This window comes from Myxine glutinosa, chromosome 9, assembly GCF_964187855.1.
Source record: "Myxine glutinosa chromosome 9, kmMyxGlut1.1, whole genome shotgun sequence".
Classification (NCBI taxonomy): Eukaryota; Metazoa; Chordata; class Myxini; order Myxiniformes; family Myxinidae; genus Myxine; species Myxine glutinosa.
The window spans coordinates 110,863,616-110,885,280 of record NC_136269.1 but is presented as its reverse complement, the minus strand read 5'-3'; the positions used below and the strand labels follow the sequence as shown (position 1 = coordinate 110,885,280).

Sequence of the window (21,665 nt, the reverse complement as noted above, 5' to 3'; positions counted from 1 at the left end):
TTCTCTTTGCCCTTCCCACTATTGCTTTTCACATATAATCCCAGCGACCAAAGTTCTATCTACTTCATGCACCATCCTCCCTAACCGTAAAGTGGGCAGTTTTACATTCCTTCCAAGATCCATCTCATAGTGAGGGTACTTCTATACTCATGGAAGCCAAACTATCATGTAAGTGGAGGGTGATGGTTGGACATAGAACAGGGTAATATTTTACCGTTGGAACGGAACCTTCTTGATACTCGCATTCTGCATGAACTCGCACAGCTGCTTCTGTGTACGGCCACTACACACAGGCAAAGGAGACACAAATACTTGGTAAGAGAGCTTTTTGAGCTATACCACCATTGATAGATTATCAGCTGAAGGTAAGTTACGGTTTGCCTAGTTACTGGCTCAGGTCATTGAAAAGAACAATACTGTATGTGTTTTAGCGAAATAAATAAGAAATATTGTTTTATGCCCCTTGGGTTACCCATTGTTTGGCTGCCGCACTTAGGGCATATAACAACTATTTATATAATTTACTTATGGACGTAAGATGCAATGGCCAGGAACAGAGATTACAGTGATGCGGAAGGCCTAATATTTTTGACTGCCTCAAGAGAAGCAAGGTGGGAAGCAGGATCACCAGCCCAGAGTGAGCAGCCATACTCCATGGAGCTCCATAATTAAAGCCTTGTACACTGTCATGAGATCAGTGTGGCTCAGGAATTCCTTCACTCTATGGAGAATAAGTAGATGGTGACTAGCCATTGATGATAGTGTTGCAGGAATGGAGTTAAGATTGTGTGGCATAATGAGTTTATTTGCATCGTGCATGTTTAGTACAAGTATAGAAGCCTGGTGTTGGTTTAACGGTTAATGTGGCTGGCTTGAGATCTTCGGGTCCTGAATTTGAGCCCCTTGTCATGCTTTTGAAATAACACCAGGTGGGTTGACTCAGCCTGTCATCCTTCTGAGGTTGGCAAAATGAGTACCAGCTTACTGGTAATGGGGGGAATTGCATCAGTGGCACAACCATGTCCCCAGAACATGTTGCAGCCAAACAGCCATAGGCTGCATACGAACCACCACCACAGTGTAAGTGTGAGGTAAAATGACCATATTCGCAAATGCATTGTTAATTGTATAGAAAGCAGCTGTCTTCATTCCCTGAATGTTTGTGTCTAAAACTGCTTCACCGTAGACCATTTTTAATGTTTTATCCCTCTGTAATCTGTCCTCTGTTATTTTTGGGGAGAAGCAAGGTCGTTAGCACAGGTTTTGGTGTGAAGGCTGAGTTTCGCTTCAAAAAGTGTGCCCAGACATATCGCCAGAACTTTTACGAAGCTTAAGGGAGGGGCGCATCTTGATTGATGGCCGAAATGCTAATCAGTATGGGGTGGAGCTATGTAAGGGGACAGGGCATCATGGAATCTATAAAAGGCCACCCACACATCTCAGTAGAAGCCCAGAGATTCACGCATGTTCATTGGAGTGGCGAGCTTGCAATTCAGGTCGCCTTCCTGGCTGTGGAGTTTGTGGGTCGTGATTTCTTGCCCCCACATCGTTCTGCAGACTGTTCATTGCTGGTCCAGTTTGGACGGTTTCAGCTGTCAGCCAGAACGGGCCAGAGAGTTGCAGTGTCCAACCTGCTGCCACCGAGACGCCACCCGATTCCCGCCTGACCAGCCATGATTCAAGTTATCCTGAACACGAGCCACATTGGCTATTAATCGTCCTTTAAAGGACAGATTAACGTCCTCCACAAAATGCACCCCGCGTCAGGCACAACAAATGAGGAAAGAACCAGCATGTCACTTAACCAGCCCATACGTCCCACCGAAGTACAGTAGCATGGCACATAGGCCTGCAACCCTGCTTAGCGCAATGGACCGGCATGATCACTTTAATCGTGGTTTGTCAGGATTGAGACCAGGCAACTTGCCCGGGCTGACAACTGTAACAATAGCTTGGCTATATCATCCTTTTCTGTTATAGCAATAATGAGGCCAACAAGTTCCAGGTACTGCACCTCTTCCAGTGGTTGTCCAAAGCAGTGGAGTGGATATTTCAATTACAAATCATTGTGGAGAGACAGTATAAGAGCATGTGACTTACTGGCATTGAATGTCATGTTCCAAATAGCTGACCAACAACTTATCTTGCCCAGGCCGAACAAAAGGGATTCAGCAGAAGTTGGTCAGCCAGTGTGAAGTGTCATTCTACACAGGGTGGAGTCATTGGCAGAATGGTAAAGTTGCTTTTCAAGAGAATCAGACAGATCACTGATATAGATCAAGAACAACGAGTCCTAACGTGGTGCTCTGTGGAACCTCAGCATGAACGGAAAGGTCATGACGGGCACACCATCAAAGGCCACTCACTGTTTCTGCTCATACAGGAAATCAAGACAACCTTTGTGCAGCAGACCTTGAATTCCAATTAATGGAAGCCAATTTATCAATCAGGGCTTATTCTTATTTTGTATGTAGCACATGACTGCAGGTAGCATAATTTGGTGGAAGGGGAAGAGGGAGGGAGGGATGGTGGTTGAGTTCCTGATGCAATGCCTCCTGTAGTTTTGAGCTGCAATTTTGAATTTTCCCACGATGCCAGTGATAGCTCGCCCACTATCAAGACTGGATAGAAGACAGTATCAACAGTTCGAGAGATATCCAGAGAGCTCGTCCTAACCTCTTGCTTGGGGTACAGGGCATCCATCCACTGCCGTGTCAGCAGGAGTGACATATCCATGGTGGAATGTCCAGATTGGGAGCCAACCTGTTTCTCACAGATTAGCGAGTTAGAGAAGAGATAGTGTCTGACGTCAATTTAAATAATGGATTCCATTACTCCACTTATTATGGGGAGAACGCTGATAGGTCTGTAGATGAAAGGATCAAATTTAGTACTTTTCTTATGAATTGGAATTATGTTTGTAATGTTCCAAGAACTAGAGTTCACAGAACACCTGACCTCACACTCTAGAGAAAAATAACATGGGAAGTGTCTTTTAAACTCTTGCTCTGCGTTTCTGAGCATGATCTATGTTTCCTACGAGCCGCCATTTTGTCTGAATCTTGGTATTCCCCAATGCTGAGAGAGGAGTGGTAAATTTGATTAGTCAAAATGGTATAAAAATGCATAATATTTCGTCCAAGTAATGCTAAACGTAATGTTTTTGAATGTGCCAACAATTAGAGTTGTGTTCTACAATGTTCAAGTATATAATTCAATTGAAATAAAATAAAGATTTTAAAGGCTGCAGAAAAATTTTTTGGGAAGTTTACCACCATTGATGCAGCATCTTTTACACCACATTATTTAACAGTTACATTAGTTATTTCTGTCTGTTGTTTGTGTCCATGACATCCCAAAAAATGTAAGTTTACTGTTTGGAATGATTTTTTCGATTTTGTGTCTGACTAAAACAATTATCATACCACTCTCTGCGCATGCGCACTCAGTACAAGATTCCGTACAAATTGCCAATTTCATAGACAAAATATTGCTAAACTGCAGGTTTGTGTTCTGATTCATATTCTACAGTATTCAAAACATTAAGTTCAATTAAAATTAAATGAGGTAGTTCCTCGATCATAGACGAATATCTGTAGACAGACAGACAGGCAGACAAAGTGAACCAATTGCTTAACCCCGCTTTTTCGCGCACGCGGAATAATGAGGAAGTTGCCCATTCAAGAAGGACCAGTGAAAGGGAGAGAGACAGTGTATGATAGGAAGCACAGTTCTTGGGATTAGAACACTTCTGCTATCAGGACCAGTTGTAGAAGAGGTGTCGAGCTGGGTAATAAACCTCTCCACTATGGCACTAGCGGGGAAGGCCACATGCTGTATGGAACGTCCTATAATAAAGGAAAGATGTTTACAGGGTGGACAGATTTGGGACCTTGGTCTTTTGACTGAAGATGGAGTTCAAGAACCCTGCTTTTTCTCCAGCAGTGCCCAGTATGGCTACATACTTTAGGAAGGAAGAAATTTTAGGAGAATGTATACCAGACACAGGCTTGACCAGCTCCCACCAGGCTTTGGAGGATGGTGAGAGGCTGGAAAATTTGGGTTGCAGGTGAATCTTCTTCATCTTTATAATATTTTCTGGAAAGATAATCTCTTTTTCATTTTATTTTCTGATGCTTAAATGTGTGTGCTGTTTTCCTTTAAAGTCTGACTGTACAGTGTTTCTTTTCTATATGCCTGACAGTACACTCACTGTATGTGCTGTGTTTCCTTAGCATAGAGTACTGGCATTCCACAAATTACAATAGCCAGGCACATCTACAGTACATTCTTTTCCTTTAACTCCTGAATTTTCTTCATCTTTGTTGTACATTTGATTAAATATAGTTTCGTTGCCATGATGGTCATAGTGGTTATCTCACGGCTATCTATCTGGCCTGCTTGCTCGGGTTTCTTGACACTACATGAATGTTGTCTAGTTGCTTGCTAATTATTGTGTATTATGCGCATGTTTTCCATGAATTATGAAACTTACTAACCCTTACAAAAAGCTCCATTGCAATTCAAATGGGAGATTTCTCATTTCATCAGATTTGAGATTTATCAAATCTCATGAAATATCAAGAATAATGTATGTATAGGACATTTTTGTAATGAAAACTATGTCCTGTTTGGTTTGTCAAGTTGAATTTTAAAAATCTATGTCAGATATAAAGTTAAGTCAGACAATCATAATGCCAAATGGTTCAATCTCTGCTCTCCCCTCTGGGCTGGTGCTCCTGCCTCACACCTAGCTCGTCTTCACGCTGTTGAAACCAAAGCGTTCAGAATCATTGGAATCTCCCACGATGAAGCCAACTCCAAGGGCCTTTCACTCACTCACCGCAGGCAGGTTGGTGGTCTTTCCGTCTTCTACCGACTCCTCTCTGGCCTTGCCCCCCCAGCTCTCTCTGGGCTCTGTCCCCCAAATATTCCTACAGGTCGCACAAGATCTGCCTGCAACCCTCTTATGGTTAAACTGCCAAAATCAAGACTCTCTGCTCACCTTCACTCCTTCATTCCTCTTTTCTACCGCCTCTGGAACAAACTCCCTCACTCTCTTCAATCCCACTCCACCCTCCAGGTCTTTAAAACAGCTGTTCACCACCATCTCTTATCTTCCCCCATCCAAAACCTTGATCTTTTCTACCCCCGCTAATTTCACCCCAAATCCACTTTTTTGAAATACCAACTTCTGTCCTGGAGGTCCTTGGTGTCCTTGTGTTTTATACTTCTCCCACCCCCCACCCCCTTCCCACGCCTCCTCCCCCCAAGCCCTCTCCCTCCCACACATCTCCCTGCTCTCAAATGTTATGTTTGTGTGCTTCCCCTTCTCTCCCCATCTTGTCTTCCGCTCCCTCTTTTTATGTATTTTGTTTGTCTGGTTGATTTGTTTGTGAAATAAATGTTAGCTCTTTCACGAGCCTCGATTCAGTATACAAAAAAAAAAAAAAAAAAAAAAATCATCTCCTTAATGGAATTCTAGTGTACAAGGTAGCATATGTATTAAAGTACGTTAGACGAGCAATTAATTACAGATTGACACACAAACATTATACAGTTGCCAATAAGATGTCTTGATGTGCACCTATAGCGGAACATGGAGCCACGGCTGAGAAGGAAATGCTTGGGCCTCGGACTTGGTTCCTCGTGCAAGCGGAAGAAGGAGTGGTACTCCACACAATTTCTCCAGAAAGCTTTGCTGGAGTCACGACTGCGAAATGAAAACTCCAAAAGGTCCTGGTGCATTCCCTGGGAGAGAATAGTAATGATCATAAACTTGAGGCCTCTAATTTGAGTTGAGACAACAATTACTGATGATCGTGATTTTAACTTAAGGAGTAAAATCTCTAATCACTTTACAAAATAAAGAAGGTCGGGAAAGAGAGTAAAATGGAAGGAAAATTACGTGAAAAAGTTTGGATTTTCAGAGATTTTAAATCTGTATTGGTGATCAGCATTGTGTAAATTTCAAAAAGGCAGTGAGTTCCGCAGTTGTAAAGCATATCTGAAGAAAGCTTTATCACCAAAGAAAGTCTTCATCCTCATGGGAGGAACTACCAAGGGATTCTGTTTATTAGCCGGATTCATTATTGAAGGGATGTCGTATCAACAGATCAGAAATATTTGTTATTAGCTTTACAACTCATTGTCATCAACACTATGAACGGAGAAGGTGGATCAGACTCGGCAACGGTTGCTAGAGTGAGATGTGCATGGAAGAAGTTTCGGGAACTGAGTGGCGTGCTGATGAGGAGGGGAGTGTCGTTGAAGCTGAAGGGAAAGGTGTATGCTGCATGTGTGAGAAGTGTTATGATTTATGGGAACGAGACATGGGTAATGAACGTAGAGCAGCAACGAAGGCTGGAAAGGGTGGAAATGCGAATGGTTCGGTGGATGTGCGGAGTATCGTTGAGAGAGAGGAAGACAAATGATGAATTGCGAAAAATGATGGGAATAGAGCCTGTGATGGATGCTGTGAAGAGGAACAGGTTGAGATGGTTTGGTCATGTGTTGAGTTATGAAAGTGACTGGTTGAGAAGAGTGATGGAAATGAATGTAGAAGGAAGTAGAGGACGGGGAAGACCGAGAAAGACTTGGCTAAAGATGGTGGAAGAAGAAATGCAGGCAAGGGGGTTAACATGGGGAGATGTAGAAAATAGGGCAAAATGGAGAAGATTGTCATGGGGACCGCAAGGCTAACCCCCGCTCTAGCAGGGAAAATGGCCTTAAAATGCATGTTGTTGTTGTTGTTGTTGTCATCAACACTAACTTAAAATCTGCAAGGCAATAAAACTAAAATTTCATACACGTTAACATACTGGGTACCAATGAAGTATCTTGAGGATTTGACCGGCATTATTATATCGTCATCAAGGCTCTTGGAAGAGCAGAACGGCAGGGAGACATGGAGCAACAGACAAAAAGAAACAAAGGAAAAACACCGAGGCAATAACAAACATGCACCACAGCACAAGGAGAGTATATGGTTGTGCTGTAGTGGGGAGTTCGAGATCAGGGATCGGAGAGTTCGAGAAAAGATTAGTCTTGAGATCTGCTGCAAGTATCAATTATGTTGCGAAGAAGGCTGATTGGTCTAGAGTCAGCTTTGGCACCATTCTTGTGAATCTGGGGAACCCCGAGCAATACTGTATATGATGCTGCAGACACGTGGTCCTCCAAAAGTAACCTGGTATAGAGTAGAGAAACAGGAATAGACGACAATGCCACTCGGTAGAGTGAAAACCTCTGCTAGGTTGAACGGTTTATGTTTTGTATCCCACTGATAGGCCGGATCTGCATCCGGTCCAAACTCAAAATCTAATCTGCTTGTTCTTGTCACCTACCCAACTCATCCACCTAGTTTTGTCATAACTTGTCCACAACCTTTTGAGATATCATGCTATATATCGTTTTTGGCTCTCAATGGTGAAGAATCGCTTGAAGATTCTCAGATCCGGATCTTAACCAAAATCTAATCATTTCGTCCTTGTCACACACCCGACCTGTCCACCAAGTTTCATCCGAATCCATCAATAACTTATTGAGACATCCTGCTCAACGACAGAGAGACAAATAGGGCTGAAAACATAAACCCCTGTCCACCTTTGGTAGCGGAGGGAACTATGGCATTCCACACTGCCAGAAAATAATAAAATAAAAACTTAATTGACGCTGTCAATTCCACAAACACAGTTTTCAAAATACGAGTATAACACAACTATCATTTGGGGATTGATAAGTAACTGATAGAAGTAACACTACTGATTTAACTGGCCCATTTTTACTAATGCGGAAGTAACACAATAAGATTTGATTTGGCATTACCATGTTCAGTATGCTATGTGTGGTGAGACGTCCAATTGTAAAGGCCAGATTTGTGACGTTAGATTGCAAAGCTATTCATGAAAACACACAAACAGTATGTAAGTAAGTATTTTTTTTAATTTTATAAGTATCTTTTTTGTCTCCAAAATTCCCAATCAATCTACCACTTACTCCCGATACATGCAAACTTTCAGTGTTCCGTTGTCACGCAGAACGCTACTCACCCTCCCATCTGGGTGGAACTTTATAAGGAATCGTTTCCGCTTGAAACTCAGCTTGCGAATATGTGACCAGCTAAAGGCATTTATCTTGGTGGAGTTCTGTAAATAAAGCATACGGTTTTCACCTGCCAAATTGTAAGGAAAGAGCATTGGGGTGGCATTTAAAGGGAATGGCTTGTGCAGGAGAGAGTGGCCTACGTGTATGGGTGTTTTCAAGTCCACACCTGATAAACAGATATCCCATAGTGAGCAACCCCCAGGTGGATAGGCGCTCCCTCACTGTCTATGGCTGAATGTAATTGCACCCCGAAGGTTTCGATGCAGCGAGCCAACTCGAGCACACGGAAATCCACTTCTGCAGGGGTTAACTCACTGCCAGACACAAAGAAAACAATATTGGTTTGTTAAATCAAGGCCCAGTTTATCTAAATATGTAATTCTTATTGCCAGACCTTATAGCTCAACAAATCTATGGAATCTTATTACCAGTCAGGAATATTTAATGAGTAAAACAAAAATGCCAGGAAGCTTTGAAATTCCACTGGAGCATTAGCATGCACTCATTCTATGTTGCAGAACTCGGGATAGTTGGTCTTCGCAAGTGAATGCAGGTGGCCAGCTAAGAGTCCTCTTTGAGAGTTCCAGTATGGTGTCTTCTGAGATGCAGCATCTCCAAATTGTAAATGTCAGTTAGTGATCAAGGTTTGAACCACATCAATCCAAATTCACATCACTTAAGCAAAGACCTGTGTCCTTGGTGCAACTCCAGGATCCTTGGCTCGAGTGCGGCCTGTTCAGGAACATAGCTTTGTTGATGCAGCTGCTCCAATGCAATGTCCGTCTCACATTCACCAACATCAGCTGCACACAAAACCATGGGTTATGCACAATGTCACACATGTCACACAACTGATTTCAGCCAATTAAGAATTTTTTTTACTGATATGGATACACCTAATATATATTTTTCAATCTCAGAAATTTATACAAGGTGTCCCAAATGTCACTGTTTACTTCTGCAAATTGTCCCAAAAGTCACTGTGCATCTGTGCAAATTCCATGTAAAACAAGAAAAGCAGCCCAATTGTTGAAACGTATAATTGGCCTATGTCAGCAACACGTCGGGAACATGTCAGGAGCACATCAGCCCTTTGCGTTGTGGGCCAGTTGTTTTTGAGAAGTATGTGGATTCGGTTCTGAGATGGTTTTGTCACTTGAGACACGAGTTTTTTGGTGTAACGTGTGTTTTTGTAGTACAGGTGAATATACTGAGAGGGTATAAGACAGAAGTTTGCAGAAATGTTTCCTGACAATGATGTTAAACATCGTAACACTGTACTGTACGCGAGTTAATTTCCGATTTTTCTTAAGACTGAAGACAGAGTGTTTGCACACAGACTAATTTCGAAGGACATTTGTCCACTGAGATCCCCCGACCTCCAGACTTTTATCTTTGGGGAGCAATGAAAGGTGCTGTTTATGAAGATAAACCCCACAGTCTTCAAGAACTCCAGGGAAGCCATCAACAATATTTATCAGGCTGAGTTGATGCGTGTCTTTATGAATATGCAAGGGCGTGTGGATGCTCGTCCGCGTGCACGTGATGCCATTTTCAAAACTTATTGCAAAGGTAAAATTTCTTTATTAATAATTACCTCCACCACCAAAGGTGGATGGATGAAGGTTATGTTTTCACCCCTGTCTGTCTGTTTGTCTGTCTGTCCGTTTGTGAACAAAATATCTCAAAAGGTTGTGGACGGATTCGGACGAAATTTGACAGAGATGTAGCGTATGTGACACGGACGAAATGATTAGATTTTGGTGCAGATCCGGATTCGGCTAGTAGAATTTTAAAGTGATTCTTCACCATTGGGAGATAGGGACAAAAACGATACATAGCAGGATATCTCAAAAAGTTGTGTATGGATTTGGACGAAACTTGGTGGACAGGTTGGGTGTCTGACAAGGACGGTTCGATTCGATATTGGTGAAGATCTGAATATGAATTCGGATATGATAATTATTTAATTACCTAAGTGATTCTTCACCATTGGGAGATGGGGCCAAAAACGATACATAGCAGGATATCTCAAAAAGTTATGGACGGATTTGGACGAAACTTGGTCGACTGGTTGCGTGTGTGTGTGTGACAAGGAAGAATCGATTCAATTTTGGTGAAGATCCAGATCCAGCTCGTAGGAATTTTTATGTGATTCTTCACCATTGAGTGATATGGCCAAACAGGCAGAGGTATGCTCTCTACTGAGTGCCGTTCTAGTTCTATGTAATTTTGTTTGTATGTTCAAGTGCACAATGACTTTTGCGACACCATCACAAGTTGTGGTCAATTGACTGTCTCTATTGAAGTCACTTGACCACAATGTGTGGAGGGAATATGTTGCGTAACATATAATCGTGCTCATACCCTTTCAAGCTCAGAAACTTATAGCATCACCTATTAGCATCACAAGTTCTTCTTTGCTATTTCTGCACCATCCTGTTAGGATACAGCATCTTAAATCCCCATGGAAATTGCAGGCATTATATTGATTTCCAATAAACAAACAAACAATACAACTACATTCATTCTTCTTCATTAGCAAGATGCGTACTTTGCAAAAGTTGCAGAGGCGATTCAATTAAAGTTGTACAACAAAACCACATAATTGTCTCCATTGCTTTTGAAAATATCAAGAAAGAATTAGAATTTTGTGTTCACAGCTTCAGGCTACAACTTTGCTCAGAATGAACCAAACTGAAATGTGGTTTTATTTTTCAATAAAATCCGTACTATGAAATGTGACTTGCAATGTGCAGTAGGTGATAACGCTGGGATAGTCGTGAGTCTGAGTCTGCAGTTGTATAGCTGATGCTATATGACTGAGTAAGCGAATGATGTCAAAATATATGTTTGGATTTTGGACTATTCTTCAATCACTTGTAATATTCTTCATTTGCACTTTGGTTTGTGATCGCGGCAAATGATCCACAAAATGCTAATTTGCCTTTGTTACCAGTACATGGTGAGCAAGCAGCTCACTGTGGAAGTTTTTGGGAATATATGTAACAATAGAATCAACAATATGCACATCCCTAGATTTGTTTTGTTAACCATTAAATGTGGGAAAAACTTTTCATTGTTCAAGACCCAAAATTCAGAGGTTTCATTTCGAGTTCCAAGAATTTTTTAAAAAGTAAAATTAAATTTTAAAAACTTTTTTTGATCGATTATAAATCAATATCCGTTTGATTAGATCATGCGAAACAGGTTTATAAACAGCTGTGACCAAAGAACTAAAATAAGAGAGGTAATGGGCCGCAGCTGCCATGACGTGAGAGATGATTGGCATCGAGTTAAATTAATACTGGGTGTGTGTTAGCCATTGGGCAAACGGCATTTCATGTGCGGCCACCACCCATGGATGGGTATCGGCAGCATCAAAAACAGAGCCTTAAGGGCCAAAAGTGACATCAGTGACAATGTAAGAGAGGAGTATTGGTAAATTTGTGAATGCGTTTCTGCTGACTGCGCTTCATTAGCATGGCACAAGTCCTCCTCCCCTCCCCACTCGGTACCCCCCAGCCCCCACGCCCTATATAATGGCCTGACAGGATGTGTTCTCTGGGACTTCATTTTATTGTGAGCTATTATTACTTCACTTACATTTGAGCTGTCGAATCTGAGTTTGATTCCCGACCTGACAATAACCTGTCAGATTGGTGCATCGCAGACAAGGTATTGCATCACAAAGCGTGCCATTCCACAGATAAACGTTAAGCGGAGGTACCTATCTCCACATACTAGTTAGTGGGCGTTAAAGATCCCATCGTGTTTTTCACAAGATAATCACTGGCACCCTGTCTAAATTCCAAATTCCTGCACTGAGCTGAGGGTAGGAAGTGGGCACGTGATCTGGTCTTCTCAGACATTCCTAGACACAAGATTATACATATCGATATCTCAGTGTGTGGTTGCTGTGAGGCTGCGGCTCCCACACTTTAAACAAACATCACACACCTAGGTGTTGGAAATGTCACATGTAAATTGCCATCTTTGGCTATGAAGGATAACCTCAACAACAAAAAAAAAAATATATATATATATATATATACAGTATATATATATATATATATATATATATATATATATATATATATATATATATATATATATATATATATGTTCTTTCTTCCCCTGTGCACCCATCCTTTCAGCTCCCACCACCTTAAAATAGAACTACACTTGAAAATCCATCATAAATAACCTATAAAACAACTTCCATGACATTTTCAATGGTTTAATGTTCAGCTTTTGCAACAAAACTATAAGGAACCAGAATGGCAATCAGAAGAGCGCATGCCTCCGCCAGGCTGAACAGTTTACCGTTTGTATCCCACTGATAGGCTAGATGTGGATCTGGACCTTAATCAATCTCTCATTGTGAAGAATCACTTGGAAAATAAAAAAATTCTCGTATCAGGATTCGGATCGGGATCTTTACCAAAATCAAATCAATTCATCTTTGTCACAACCCCAACCTGTCCACCAAGTTTCAGCCAAATCCGTCCATATAATTTTGAGACACTGTGTGACATATCGTTTATGGCTCCATCTCTCAATGGTGAAGAATCACTTTTAAAAAATTCTCGTATCTGGATTCGGATTTTCACGAACATCTAAATCAATTGGTCCTTGCACACACCCAATCTATCCACCAGGGCCTGGTGTTGGCTTAGCGGTTAGGGTGCCAGCTTGGGATCCTAGGACCCTGGGTTCGAAATTCGAATCCCGGTCGATCGCTGAATTAACACCAAGGAGGTTGACTCGGCCTGTCATCCTTCTGAGGTCGGCAAATTGAGTACCAGTTCACTGGTAATTCCCTGTGTGTCGCAAAAGGCGACCAACAGGGTTGGCGGCAGGAAGGGCATCCGGCCATAAAACATTGCTTCAAAAAGGGGACCACGGTGCCCGAAAAAGGCCAACCCCTGCTCTGCGGGGAAAAATTGCCTCTAAAGGTGGTTCTTGTTTCTTCGACACGCCAAATCTGTCTACTAAGTATCCTCCAAATCCATCGCCAACTTTTTGAGATACAGTAATACATTATACTGTACAATAATGTGTCACATCAGCCCTTGAAATGTCAGAAATCCTACATTGAAGTAACAATGAAGATAACATAGCTGATGATCCTCGAGAGCAGGTGAGTTTTCCACCTGCAAGATCACGTCGTATCTGCAGCACAAAGTGATACCTGGCACAAGACAAGATTGATGAAACTATGTTAGAGGACTGAAAATTTATATTCTTTATCATATTTCCATCTCTGATTGAAGTGAATGACAAGATACAAATAGGGGCGGCTGATGAAAACAATGATTTGTTTACTGCACATTGTAAGATAAGAGATGATGCATTGTAAGATAAGGCACTCTCAAGAATTAGGAAGGTTTCAGGAATTAGGAAGGTTTCAGGAATTAGGAAGGTTTCAAGAACTAGGAAGGTTTCAGGAATTAGGAAGGTTTCAAGAATTGGGAAGGTTTCAAGAATTAGGAAGGTTTCAAGAATTAGGAAGGTTTCAGGAATTAGGAGGGTTTCAGGAACTAGGAAGGTTTCAGGAACTAGGAAGGTTTCAGGAATTAGGAAGGTTTCAGGAATTAGGTAGGTTTCGAGAACTAGGAAGGTTTCAGGAATTAGGAATGTTTCAAGAATTAGGAAGGTTTCAAGAATGAGGAAGGTTTCAGGAATTAGGAAGGTTTCAGGAATTAGGAAGGTTTCAAGAATTAGGGAGGTTTCAAGTATTAGGAAGGTTTCAAGAATTAGGAAGGTTTCAGGAATTAGGAAGGTTTCAGGAACTAGGAAGGTTTCAGGAATTAGGAAGGTTTCAAGAATTGGGAAGGTTTCAGGAATTAGGAAGGTTTCAAGAATTAGGAAGGTTTCAAGAATTGGGAAGGTTTCAAGAATTAGGCAGGTTTCAAGAATTAGGAAGGTTTCAAGAATTAGGAAGGTTTCAAGAATTAGGAAGGTTTCAAGAATTAGGAAGGTTTCAGGAATTAGGAAGGTTTCAAGAATTAGGAAGGTTTCAAGAATTAGGAAGGTTTCAAGAATTAGGAAGGTTTCAAGAATTAGGAAGGTTTCAAGAATTAGGAAGGTTTCAAGAATTAGGAAGGTTTCAGGAATTAGGAAGGTTTCAAGAATTAGGAAGGTTTCAAGAATTAGGAAGGTTTCAAGAATTAGGAAGGTTTCAAGAATTAGGAAGGTTTCAGGAATTAGGAAGGTTTCAGGAATTAGGAAGGCTTCAGGAATTAGGAAGGTTTCAAGAATTAGGAAGGTTTCAAGAATTAGGAAGGTTTCAAGAATTAGGAAGGTTTCAGGAATTAGGAAGGTTTCAAGAATTAGGAAGGTTTCAAGAATTAGGAAGGTTTCAAGAATTAGGAAGGTTTCAAGAATTAGGAAGGTTTCAAGAATTAGGAAGGTTTCAAGAATTAGGAAGGTTTCAAGAATTAGGAAGGTTTCAAGAATTAGGAAGGTTTCAGGAATTAGGAAGGTTTCAAGAATTCGAAAGGTTTCAAGAATTCGAAAGGTTTCAAGAATTAGGAAGGTTTCAAGAATTAGGAAAGTTTCAAGAATTAGGAAGGTTTCAAGAATTAGGAAGGTTTCAAGAATTAGGAAGGTTTCAAGAATTAGGAAGGTTTCAGGAATTAGGAAGGTTTCAAGAATTAGGAAGGTTTCAGGAATTAGGAAGGTTTCAGGAATTAGGAAGGTTTCAGGAATTAGGAAGGTTTCAAGAATTAGGAAGGTTTCAGGAATTAGGAAGGTTTCAAGAATTAGGAAGGTTTCAAGAATTAGGAAGGTTTCAAGAATTAGGAAGGTTTCAAGAATTAGGAAGGTTTCAGGAATTAGGAAGGTTTCAAGAATTCGAAAGGTTTCAAGAATTCGAAAGGTTTCAGGAATTAGGAAGGTTTCAAGAATTAGGAAGGTTTCAAGAATTAGGAAGGTTTCAAGAATTAGGAAGGTTTCAAGAATTAGGAAGGTTTCAAGAATTAGGAAGGTTTCAGGAATTAGGAAGGTTTCAAGAATTAGGAAGGTTTCAAGAATTAGGAAGGTTTCAGGAATTAGGAAGGTTTCAGGAATTAGGAAGGTTTCAAGAATTAGGAAGGTTTCAAGAATTAGGAAGGTTTCAGGAATTAGGAAGGTTTCAAGAATTAGGAAGGTTTCAAGAATTAGGAAGGTTTCAGGAATTAGGAAGGTTTCAGGAATTAGGAAGGTTTCAAGAATTAGGAAGGTGGGTACAAAAGTAAAGTCTTTTATTTTGTATTCTCAGATATATGTAGGAAGGCAACAAAATTCCTCCAAGAAGTATATTTTCGGGCCTTTTTATGCAAGCTTTACAAACATTACAATCAGTCAGGTGAGGACAACACGACTCACTGAAAATGGCTGCTAACTTTGAAGTGTGTGTAAAGCAGAGAGCTGAAACATAATATATTTTCCAGTTGACATTTATATGCAGATGAAAAAATGCTTATGGTCACTCTTCCATTGGTTTGAGCACAGTTTGAGTGGAGAAACTGACTTCAGTTGCCATGCAAGGGAAGTGACACCAGAAAACAAGCGCTGAGAGAATGAACTTATTTAAAACTGGAACGGCACCTGGTAGAGCACATACCTCCACCAGGCTGAACAGTTTACATTTTGTAACCCAATGATCTGCATCCAGACCTTTACTAAAATCGGCTTGTTCTCGTCACCCACCCAACTCAACCACCAAGTTTTGTCATAATCTGTCCATAACTTTTTGAAATTTGGTATATATTGTTTTGGCACCAAATCTCTCAATGGAGAAGAATCACTTGATAAATTAAAAAATTCTCATATCCGGATCTTCACCAAAATTTTATCAATTTGTCGGTGTCACACACCCAAGCTTATATCGTTTTGGCACCAAATCTCTCAATGGAGCAGAATCACTTGATAAATTAAAAAATTCTCATATCTGGATCTTCACCAAAATTTTATCAATTTGTCGGTGTCACACACCCAACCTGTCCACCAAGTTTCATTCTAATCCATCCATAGCCTTTTGAGATATCCTGTTCAAAGACAAACAAACAGACAGACAAAGATGAAAACCTAACCTCTGTTCACCTTCGGTGGGCAGCATATTTAAAAAATTCTCCCAAAAACAAACAAACCCAAAAATAACTGAGAGTAGAATAAAGAATTGTTCCACACAGAAATGAGAAGTTACCAAAATAAATTAGATAAATGACGGACATAGAAGTTGTCGTTGTCGTTGTTGTGTTGCCACGGTCAGTTCTGGTGAAACAGACCAGTGGCATGGAGTTGGCCGATCGATCTTACAGGAGCAACCCAGAGATCCCTCACATCCAAGACAAACAAGAACAACAAGAACAACAAGAACAACAAGAACAGGCATTTTAAGGCCATTTTCCCTGCTAGAGCGGGGGTTAGCCACATCCAAGGCATGAGGTCTTAAAATGTATGCTCGTACAAGAGGTATTCAAATAGTTCTATAAATGCAATACTCACAATAGACCAATGCCTCATATGTTTTTGGTATGTGTTGGACTATTTATGAGTATCTCAGTTATTTATATAACTTTTCGAGCACCCGACGTACACAGAAGCACTCGGCCAGATGGGGAATGCAATATCATGTCCTTCTCTTTAAAAAGACACATTTGCCAAAAAAATAAATAAATAAATAAACTCAGTACGATTAATGAAGAAAGCAAATAAAATAATGTTGTCAAAATTTAGAACAGCGAGGTTCTATGAATTTAAAACAGATGCCAATGCAGCCACTTTGACTTCACGTCGCCTGAACACGTGTTGCTCTGACTGCACAATGCATGACAAACTTGGCTGAAGTCAAAACGTGCAAGTGGGCCCTCAGGATAATGGTGAAGAAAAGACTGGTGTCGACCTACCTTGTAAGCTCATCTTGTAACTGAGTGGGATCCGGTGGGTAAAACTTGACACACAACTTGAACACGGTGCTCCGTGGCTCTAAAAACAATAGCAATATTATACGGCCTTTATCGAGCCAGAGCAAAAGGTTTCACCTGACAGCGAGAACTCCATGCCTTTTAAAATGCTCCACGCTGATAAAAAAAACAAATTGTCAAAGCTGGTATTTCGAGAAAATCACTATTTTGAGAGCATGCTCTTTGAGACAGCAGGGCCTCACCAGACCTATTACTTACTTTTGACCTGTTGTCCAATAGCCTTCACTGGATCAAGCCACACCTGCAAAGAAAAAAACCCGGACATTTGTACTTTGGGTCACCATTTTGTGCAAAATATTCTGTATAGAATTATGGCGAACAGGTAAGGATAAGGTAGAAATGAGACATTTGGAGAGCATCTCTAAAAGTAAGGAATAGATGTGGAAAACACTTTTGTAATGCTTACCAGATTTTCAGACCTGTCATAGAATTCTAGGCCAAAATACTCTCTTTCAAGCAGGCCAAGGTGGTCAAATGCAGCCGACAGCAGAGCCTCACCTCTCGCTTTTTGCTGCACGGTAAATTTGCGAAAAACACACATACACTGTGTCACCAAAACCACCAGCATCAAAAGCCTAATGTTACTTTCTTAAACTCAGAATACAAGCATCAGCTCTGTCCCAGATGTCCTCAATCCCTCACTGAGATTGCCATCTGCACTGAAAGTGAAAGCCAAGTCGGGTTTCAAACATGTGACGAAATGCAACTTAGGCAAAAATGAAAGCATACAAGAGTAATTAATAATACAGACAGTCAGTTGGAAAAACTTTGGTTTTGAAAAATGTATCATTTGTGTTTGAAAAAGGAATTTTTTTATTTATTATTAATTTTGGGATGCAGAATCGAGGCTCGTGTAAGAGCTAACACATTCAACATGAAAACATGCACAAACACATACCACATACAATGAAGGGAGCGGCAGACAAGAGGGGGAGAGAGAGCAGGAAGCACAACAATAGTAGAGAACAGGGACGTCGGTAGATCTGTGGAGGGGGAAGGTCGGAGGGGGGGAGAGGGGGGGGTACACGGCATAAAGCAAATGAACACTTCTAGGAATTTCAGGAAAGAAGTTGGGGATTGAAAGAGGCGGATCTGGGGTGTTTTAACGGGGGTAGAAAAGATCAAGGTTTTGGATGGGGGAAGATAAGAGATGGTGGTGAACAGCTGTTTTAAAGACCTGGAGGGAGGAGAGGGATTGAAGAGAGTGAGGGAGTTTGTTCCAGAGGTGGGAGTAAAGAGGTATGAAAGAAGGTATGATCAAAAGCTTCTGAGACCATTTTATTTTTCGCCCATTTGTGACATCATCATCTGATAGGCAAAATGTATTGTACTTATTTAATGGTGCGGATGGTAGTTCTGAATGGTCCTGACGATACCGCACGCTGAATACGTGATAGATATTCAGTACACTTCCAGCATGTGTAAACATGACAAGTGCTGTATTACAGAATATGATTATAATTTTACAAAAAGTCAGTTATAAATATAAACAGGATTGCACCACCCTTCCCAAGTGATACATTGTATGCAGCTGTACATTTAGTAGAGTGATCTTTATTACACCGTGCGAGTGAAGCAAAAAGTGGGGTTAAGAAATTGGTTCATGGCCGTCTGTCTGTCCGTCTTATCAGTTTATGGTCAAGGAACAACTTATTTGAATTGAATATTGGATTTTCAACATGAATTGGAAGACGAGTTTCTCATTTTACCGTACATTGGCTCTGAATTTGTCCCAATCACACATGCGCAGAGAGGAGTGAGATAATATTTTTACCCTGTCTGCCTGCCTGGCAGTCAAACAAAATTTAAAATCATTCCAAACAGGAAACTTACTGTTTTTAAATATGTAATAAAGGGCGCAAACATCGTTATAAATGACAAACAAGAGGTATGAATAACTAATGTAACGTGTTAGATAAGGTGATGTAATAGACACTGGGTAAAACGGCGGTAAAACTCGGAATTAATTTATTTACAAGCCTTTAAACCTTTATTTAAATTGAATTGTATACTTGAAAACTGTAGTACACAAAATCGCCTTATAATATTTGCAAAAACCATGCTGTATATATATACATACATATATATATAGATATATATTGTTGCAGATCTCCGACGTCGGCCTTCCCCTTATCAAGGGGGGATTAATCCCCTTGTCCTTTATCTAGCCGACGCGATCCCAAAGCTATCAGGTTCCTTCCGGTCGGTGTTAAATAGGGTTGTTGGTCGAATTTAGTCCTATTACCTAAATCCGGTCAATCGCTGAATTAACGCCAGGGGGGTTGATTCAGCCTGTCATCCTTCCGAGGTCGGCTAATTGAGTACCAGTTCACTGGTAATTCCCTGTTTGTCGTAAAAGGCGACAAACAGGGTTGGCGGCAGGAAGGGCATCCGGCCGTAAAACATTGCTTCAAAAAGGGGACCAAAAAAACAACAACAACCACGGTGCCCGAAAAAGGCCAACCCCCACTTTGCGGGGAAAAATGGCCTCTAGAAGTGTTTTTTTTTTTTTACCTAAGTACTAACACCGACCGTGAAGCAGGGAGATAACTTCCGCCCGAACCACGGCGTTAGTGGACACGCCGAGCGAAGCGAGCCGCAATTCGGGCCGTTAACAATGACTAGACCCGATTATAGCGGTTCCTAATCGTGCCACGCGTACCCAATTGAGAAAAGACTAGGACGATCGAATTAGGAAGAAACCAGGAAGAACAAGGTGATTTATTACAATTTGTACAAAGAGGAGGAAAAGAAAGAATGTACAAGGAAGAGGAAGAAAAAGGACACAGGGCAGCCTTAGACAGTCTTATTCTATTCCCAGCACACGGGCCCGTTCGCTCTCAGACTCGGTCTCGGACTCAGACTCATGCGGGGATGTAGAAGGTAGGGTGGAAGGTCCGGCGATGGCGTCCACAGCTCGTCCCGGTCCTTGGCTCGTTCCGTGCAGCAGATCGAAACCCGGGAAGGCAGCTCTCCGTGTAGCGTAGGCGCGAGCGGACAATTATTTTGATGGGGAAAAGTCGATCAGCTAGCGGTTATTGCACGCTTAGCCGCGTACGTAATAAGTGTACCGGCGCCTTTACACGCGCTCCCGGTATTACTCTGATCGCTCCAAGCACCCCTTCCCCAATGTCCTTCTGCACGCTGCAGTCCTCGACAATGCGTGCCGCGCGCTCGCCCTTTGTAAAGCTGATTGCCACAGCGCGTCTCTCCCTCTCGTACTCAACTCTCGTACCAGTCCTTCTGAATGCGCTCTTTATGCCACGAAGTTCTTCTGGCCAGTCCTGTTGAGGGCTTTGTGTGCGCGCTTTTATAGGCCAAGCCAGCGAACGCTCTGGAAGCCCCAACCACGCCCTGTCAGGCGATCTCACCTTAGCCCTGATTGGCTGGTGTGGTCTTACCGGCTCCGCCTTGATGGCCGCTTGACGTGGCCGCACCTCTATCCTTGCGCTCCGCCCCTTTTTTCCAGGCTTTACCTTGTGGCTGTTGGGCTGGGTTGAGCAAGCCCAAGGGCAGCGAAGGCTGCTGGCCAAGGAGCGTAACAAACTGGGAGGGGCGATGGGGTACAGACTGAAGAGCGCTTAATGGCGTCGCTTGGAGGGAGGCTGCAAAATGGACGAGGGGCCTACTCTTATTTGTTTTACGCAACGCAGATGCAACTATTGGGAATGGCCTTATCTAAACACATACTATGAAATAACTGACGTCCTATGGTGACCTATGTGTTGCTTGTGGCCTTCCTATCGGGTGCAACCTTTAACCTTTAATGATGTTATATTTACAAGTGTGGGTTCTCAAAACCACAACAATATATATATATACATATATATATATATATATATATATATATATATATATATATATATATATATATATATATATATATATCGATATATAGCAAGAGAGGGCATAGCATGTGGGAGGGACAGTATCGGGGTGAAGAAGACTCTGCCATTTTAAGTAAACTTCCATATTTTTTTTTTCAACGATCTTTAAAAATAAATTTATTGACGAAAATTTTCTTTTTTTAATTATAACTGAGGTACTGTATATACTTTAACACTGTGCGGGGTATCATGTTATTTTGTTGTTGTTGTTGCTGTTTCTTAACTTGCCTTGTTGTGCAACTTCAGATTGGAGAAATATTAAATAGTTGCATGGAGGAAACAGCAAGCAACGCAAGGAATTTGGTTTAAAATATGAAGCACGTCTTCACAAATTATTTTTTAATTACAAGTTTATGAACTACAGCACTGTGTTTCCAGACAAGGAGGTAAAGCCATGTGACTTGGCACAGAATGTTATAGACAACAATAGACGGCGACAAAGCCGGAGCTCGGAGTGCCCGTTTCCTCTATAAAGCATGAAAAAGCAATAATTCCACAATTTGGCGGATAAATTGGGATCAAAAGTGCTCCCGAGAAAACATAAAAAGATCATGTTAAATTGCACACTATTATGGAATAGATTGACATCATGGCTCAGTTTGTCATACACTCCGGTCTACTGAGAACATAAATCAGCAATCTGTAATTGAACATTTTGCCCCCCCCCCCCCCCCCCCCAATGAGGTGCAATTTATTTTAC

The 21,665-nt window shown here is 41.3% G+C and overlaps 1 protein-coding gene across 16 annotated transcripts in view; it reads right to left on the bottom strand.

Annotated features, from left to right (window-relative positions):
- The window catches only part of LOC137435083 (FERM, ARHGEF and pleckstrin domain-containing protein 1), a 116,718-nt gene that overhangs the window by 37,512 nt on the left and 57,541 nt on the right, over nt 1-21,665 (bottom strand). For 5 of the 16 annotated variants that reach the window (XM_068128515.2, XM_078784666.1, XM_068128513.2 and 2 more), the window contains 10 exons: nt 17,977-18,061; nt 17,485-17,589; nt 17,277-17,319; nt 17,001-17,079; nt 13,203-13,300; nt 8,795-8,909; nt 8,273-8,420; nt 8,052-8,147; nt 5,588-5,751; nt 215-283 (listed from right to left, as the gene is read on the bottom strand). In XM_068128515.2, coding sequence (XP_067984616.2) covers nt 215-283; nt 5,588-5,751; nt 8,052-8,147; nt 8,273-8,420; nt 8,795-8,909; nt 13,203-13,300; nt 17,001-17,079; nt 17,277-17,319; nt 17,485-17,589; nt 17,977-18,061 — 1,002 coding nt within the window. The remainder of the gene's footprint in view (nt 1-214; nt 284-5,587; nt 5,752-8,051; nt 8,148-8,272; nt 8,421-8,794; nt 8,910-13,202; nt 13,301-17,000; nt 17,080-17,276; nt 17,320-17,484; nt 17,590-17,976; nt 18,062-21,665) is intronic. The other 11 variants (XM_068128517.2, XM_078784669.1, XM_068128516.2 and 8 more) reach the window with 5 other exon arrangements.